The sequence below is a fragment of the Lepeophtheirus salmonis genome, chromosome 14, assembly GCF_016086655.4.
Source record: "Lepeophtheirus salmonis chromosome 14, UVic_Lsal_1.4, whole genome shotgun sequence".
Taxonomy (NCBI): Eukaryota; Metazoa; Arthropoda; class Copepoda; order Siphonostomatoida; family Caligidae; genus Lepeophtheirus; species Lepeophtheirus salmonis.
The window spans coordinates 22,006,430-22,012,021 of NC_052144.2; the positions used below are offsets into that span (position 1 = coordinate 22,006,430).

The 5,592-nt window shown below is 31.3% G+C and overlaps 2 protein-coding genes across 4 annotated transcripts; both read left to right on the forward strand.

Annotated features, from left to right (window-relative positions):
• Nucleotides 1-278: 278 nt before the first annotated feature.
• On the forward strand, nt 279-2,152 carry LOC121129892 (uncharacterized). The gene is made up of 2 exons (XM_040725592.2): nt 279-1,047; nt 1,117-2,152. Exons 1-2 carry the CDS (start codon nt 393-395, stop codon nt 2,058-2,060), a joined length of 1,599 nt encoding a protein of 532 aa, XP_040581526.1. The 5' UTR covers nt 279-392; the 3' UTR covers nt 2,061-2,152.
• A 119-nt stretch (nt 2,153-2,271) lies between these two features.
• inaF-D (trp-interacting inaF-D) lies at nt 2,272-5,310 on the forward strand. 3 transcript variants are annotated; one of them, XR_011783739.1, is made up of 4 exons: nt 2,272-2,815; nt 2,869-3,483; nt 4,162-4,568; nt 4,986-5,310. XR_011783739.1 is itself a non-coding variant. In XM_040725607.2 (2 exons), exons 1-2 carry the CDS (start codon nt 2,416-2,418, stop codon nt 2,919-2,921), a joined length of 453 nt encoding a protein of 150 aa, XP_040581541.1. In that variant the 5' UTR covers nt 2,272-2,415; the 3' UTR covers nt 2,922-5,310. The 3 variants fall into 3 exon arrangements, 1 of the variants encoding a protein (XP_040581541.1); XR_011783738.1 differs by having other exon boundaries at nt 2,869-4,568; XM_040725607.2 differs by having other exon boundaries at nt 2,869-5,310.
• Nucleotides 5,311-5,592: the final 282 nt, after the last annotated feature.

The window sequence follows — 5,592 nt, forward strand, 5'->3', positions numbered from 1 at the left end:
CTTTTTCTTTTTTTTAAAAATATGTATTGACGATCTTGGTATGGTATTATTATTATTGCGAGATATTTTTAATAAATGTATGTAATATCCTAGGGAAATGCTATTGCCCAAGATATTAAGAGACACTTATTATTGCCTATACAATATACATTAAATATACTGTGTAGTATACATTATAAATAAAATTATACTAGGTATATTTTGATTGTTGATTCAGTATAGACCATACTGCTGCAGGTTTGGAAAATATATTATTAAAAAAAACAAAAAAACAAAACAAGGTAAGCGTGTTAGTATATGTGGTAAAAAATAATCTACCTGTGTTATATGGTCTTTGCCTGTGAGTAACGTAAATATTTGAGCCATATTATTATCACTTATCGCTCAGTATTATGCCGGTTCAACAAAGGCCTCAAAGAATGACTTCCTTACAGCCTCCAGTTCCTCCACCGTATCGTGCTCCTCCTAATCCAGCTCAACCATTCTCCAAATTAAACGTGAGTGAACCAAATATACAGGATCCCCATCCTATACGCAGCATGTCTCCCAAAAACACATCCAGCTACCGACATACTATTAACCATGATAGCTCTCAGGCAGTGCAGCATGGACTTAAGAATATGCTACATGACCAACGGAGTGGAAATAGTTCTAAACACGCCACATTAGACGGATCGACTCAAAATATTGCGCTTCAGCAATTACGCAATCATATGACGTTCGAACGAGGTGGACTGAAAGGAAATGGTTTGCCAAATTCGGACTCTTTGAGAGATTCAATGTCACGCTCCTTTTCCCAAGAAGATCCTAACTCTAAAAGACTTTCTTATAACAATAATAGTTTTCGGAAAGCTACCCAAGACGTTTTCTTATCTAAAATTCCCCCACAAGTACCTCCCAAACCTCGTTCAAAAGAACAGTCAAAATATGATCTTGAAAATGATCCTTTAGAAGCTGAGTTGAAGCATATCTTAAGAGAAGGTGGCGGTAGTAGGAATATACATAATCATGGAAATAGCACTCCCCCACTTCCTGCATTGTCTCCAGGTAAATTATTATTATCAAATCTTTTTTAATGATAAATCTAACTACCCTAATTTTCTATTAATTTATTAGAGTCTTCACCTAACGTCATTCTTAAGCATACCAAAAAGCCAGAGTTTATGGAACTGACAAAAATCATAACGAAAAAATTACACCCCTTAAAGAATGAGGATGTTAATAGTGTTACAACGACTGGTTTGGATTTAGAGTCTGTTATTGGTCTACAGACCGATCTGACTTCTGATGATGATGATGATCTTTCTACTACACATCTAGATATGGGAGATGCTCAAGCCATCAGAAAACAGCTGGATAGTCTTGAAGGAATGTATTCAGAAGTTCTTAAAATGCTTGGTTTGAGGAAGTTTGGACGACCAGATACAAAATTAGGCACTCGAAGGGGTGGAAAACTATATGGTAGTATGAGCTCTCTTCCAAGTGTCAGTTCAATTGGCAGTCGACACTTATATCATGCTAGCAAAGACAAAAGAAGAGATGGCGGTGTATCGAACAAGCGCAACGGTGGGTCGAGGGATAATAAAGCTACAAATAAGCGATTTCAGCGTTTAGAATCACATGTCGTCACTCTAGCAAGATCAGTTGCTCATCTTTCTTCGGAGATGCGAGCACAACAGATTATAATGCAGCAGGAACTTGAAGGACTACGTAAAGAAGTTCAAATGAGTCGACATCACGGTAATCGTCTTAGTAATGTTCCTTTTACATTACCAAATCAAAAATCTAAGGTATCACCAGTTCATGCAAAAAGAGTACGAAAGTTAACGCATTTTTTTGGTGATGAACCTCCTCTTCTCAGAATATTCTTGAAAAACCTTGGTTATGAAAAATATGCTAGTGTTTTTGAAGATTCGAAAATAGGGCTATTGGAATTGCCTTATTTATCAGAGGACACACTCGAGAAGTTGGGTATTCCCATGGGTCCTAGAATGCGCATTTTGCAAGAAGCTAAATCTAATATAGCAAACGAATCTGATTATAATGTTTATATACTATAATATTTACTATATTTAAAGATTAGACTTTCGTCTATGGTATAAAATAATTATTGTTATTATAAAAATAACAAAATATAAAATTCACTTGTTTAGTCATTGCAATAATTATTATCAATCATTACTTAGTAATCTATCTTTTAAGTATCCTTAAAGCATTGTAATATTATTCCATTGCTTTTTTCTTCAGCATCTGATCCTTTGTTTTAGATATTTATCAGTAGAGGAAAACGAAGAGATGTAGCTGGAGAAAGCAATCATTTTTGGAAGAGAAGCTGTTTCTCACCCCTAGCTTTTGAATGGGAAAAGCTTATTAAGAAAATAAACATAAAATAAATTGATAAATCAGTGCACAACTATGTTATCAGGCCTTAAAGGATCATCCAATTGCAATGATATCAAGTATCCTGCCAATTGTTCCAGCCGTGTAAACGGGAATGTAACTGAATCTAGTGAAAAGTTGTATGAACCTAAGCAAGACAAGAAATTCGTAAGATGTGTAACTGTCATTGCCTATGTTTTCTCCGTGTCATTTGGGGCCATTCTTCTATCCTTGTATTATATATTTATATGGAATCCCTACTCAAATAAAGCTGGGTTAATTCAATTGAATACAACTCTCAAGCCATCCGATACAAGAAACAAACCCATAGCTTTAGAAAGAAAGAGTTCTTTGGAATCATTTGAAGAAGCAGAGAAATTTTTAAGAACAATGTCAAGTAATGAAGAATATGGAATTGAGGCAAGATCCTACTCAGGTAATACACAAAAATCAAACTTCTATATCTTTATAAGAATTTTAACTTTTTAGATGGCTCCTATACAAGTCGGAGACTTCGAAAAAAGAGAAGAAAGCGAAAATAATATATGAAATACTGGCTGCATGGTTTAATATCGATGATAAATTTTTCAAAACGTATTTATTAATCAAGTAAAAGTATTAGTTAACCTCATTTCAGTATTACTTTACTCCAGAATAATAATAATAAAAAATGAATTATATTATCCAGAAAATAAATTCTATTTTATAAATTTGTGATGAAAATTATGAAGTACAAATAATGGTTCAAATGAAATATATTACTATATCTTAAGTAATATTCATATAAATGGATGAGTTTTACTAAATTTGTTTCTGAGAGAACAAATGAAAAAAAAGCGAAGAGATGGAAAGAAAAAGGATCAAGAAATTAATAGAATTTAACTTAGATTGTAAGGACAAACTGAAATCAAAATAGGATATTATGGTCACTTAGAAGTTTCCTAAAATATTCTCCATGGTACAATATCTCAGCTCACACACATGGAGTTCAAATTCCTTCTATATTCTCGAGCACTAATATCACTGAGTAGCTTTTCCAGTTCAAAGTTCTTCAAAACATTTGACAAAAGGTTTGATTGAAAATGTGGATTTTCTCGAATTTTAGTAAGTCTAGTAATCTAATAAACAACAATTGAAGAGATAAGTCAGGTTTATATCTGGGTTAAGCAAATTAAATTAGAGAGCAGTGTGAAGCAAAGTAATTAGGTGATGTTTCATTTGTGCTGTTTTCCTTGCTACCCCCAAGGAATGGGCTTGAATGGTAGATTAATTTATTTTTGAAGTGTTTATTTTAATGTTTAAATCAAAAGACAATAATTACTAGCAAAGCGAGACATACCAATTTTATTTAAATACTCATTAAAAATATTTTTTTTTTGGTTGACTAGATATTCTTGTTCTTATAAATAAAAAATATTTAAATTGCTATATTTTTTATGGGTCAACTTGTCTCCCTTCAATAAGGCAAGTTGTGGAAGCTCTGGGATAGGTTGAGACAATTGGTGAAAAAAAAGGTGATATCATTTATTGGTATAATTAAAACAAAATGTAGTTTGATCAAAAATATAGTCAAATATTGAATTGTTGAACTTCTTATAATTTCTATTCATATGAACATTTATAAAGGGAAAAAATCTTCATTTCCCCCCTTTTTTTTACTACTCCGTACCTTTTAACACTTAATACTTAGACGATTAACTCAATTTATTTCTCAAATCAACTACAATAATTATGTTTTATTATAAATTGATTTAAAAATGTAAACTAATACTTGAATTTCAGAACATATGAACATGGATAAAAATTACTCCAGAGTTGTAAATTTAGGAAATGTATCACATCTCAGGGTTGGGTCTACAAACCACCGTCAATGAGCCGTAGCTAATGCAATACTAATAGATGATTATTCCACGAACTCGTATAAACTTGCTATAAAATAGAAAACGGCAACACCTTACAAAAGTACCAAATATTTGTGTTAACTGTTGGTAAATTCTGCTTCTTGTCCCATCATCTTCTCTCTAAATATAAATTTGTTGAATTGGGATCAGTTCTTCTTAAGCTGTGAACAACTCTCAAGAATTATTAAAGAATAATTACACAATTTTGAAGGATTGGCTAACTACCATCGGACTTTATATCTTTTTCTCTGTTTCTTTTCAGAGTAAAGTTTTCAAGAAACAATTCAGGTAACAATGTGATAAATGTGCGTACTAGTTCTTATCAAGAACATTACATTCTAGTTACAAATCAGTTATTTGTTTTTCCATATCAAATCTGATTTTCAAGAACTTTGGATTTGAATTTTTATAGAATCCTTTATATTGTAGGTTTGAGCCAACTTTTGAATAAAACTATAAATTCGTAATCTCCATGAAAAACAACATATTCACTGTATTTTTGTTTAAACTATATAATTTCAAAAACCGTTTTGTATTTCGAGGCATTGCATTCAATTATGAGAAAGTACAATTACAGTTTAAAACCAACCATGATTAAGGGTTTTATTTGAAAAAACAAACAAAAAAACAACAACAAAAATTTCAAACCTAGGTTTTTAATTTGTTTGTTAGCAAAATGATATCAAAAAGTTTTTCTATTTATAGTGTGCGTAAGCAAGAATGAAGCAATGGGCCAATATGTATGCCAATTACATTGTGGCAATCTGTCCCAAGTTTCAAACTCGCATGGAGGATGTGATAGAGGCTGGAGGGTGCCATATTGAATAATTCTTGCCAAGATTGATTGCTAAAAGTTTTTTCAATAACATTTTTCATTATCTAATAAAAAGTTATTTATGTTTTGTTTTTGCTTCTTGATTGAAGAAAATTACGTTGTCGCACTCTGTACAATACGACAGCCAAAATTTTTATAAAGGCTGAAGAACATCATCAATATTCATAATGAAATAAATCATCATTTTAATCCCCACCATTCAATTATTGAATCCTTTTTTTACTCTTTAGTTTTCATTTTAATTGAACTTCTTCTTATATATTTTTTAAATATCATCATTTACTTCTGAATCTAAATGTTTTGTCTTGCATTCGAAAATTTGACCCAAATATAAAATGATCAAAATTATGTTCTTCTTCACGTTTAACGTCAAGAATTTCTAAGAAATATTGATCATATACTCATAGTTTTGATATATTATAATTAGTGTAAGTATTATTTTTTTGAAGAAATAACTTCCTTGAATATAGATCTGTT

What these genes read in the sequence shown, in the direction of transcription:
- LOC121129892 (XM_040725592.2), top strand. Translation starts at nt 393, where the DNA reads ATGCCGGTTCAACAAAGGCCTCAAAGAATGACTTCCTTACAGCCTCCA. An exon ending in ACTTCCTGCATTGTCTCCAG is followed by an intron (nt 1,048 to 1,116) that starts GTAAATTATTAT and finishes TTAATTTATTAG; the next exon opens with AGTCTTCACCTAACGTCATT.
- inaF-D (XM_040725607.2), top strand. Translation starts at nt 2,416, where the DNA reads ATGTTATCAGGCCTTAAAGGATCATCCAATTGCAATGATATCAAGTAT. An exon ending in TGAGGCAAGATCCTACTCAG is followed by an intron (nt 2,816 to 2,868) that starts GTAATACACAAA and finishes TTAACTTTTTAG; the next exon opens with ATGGCTCCTATACAAGTCGG.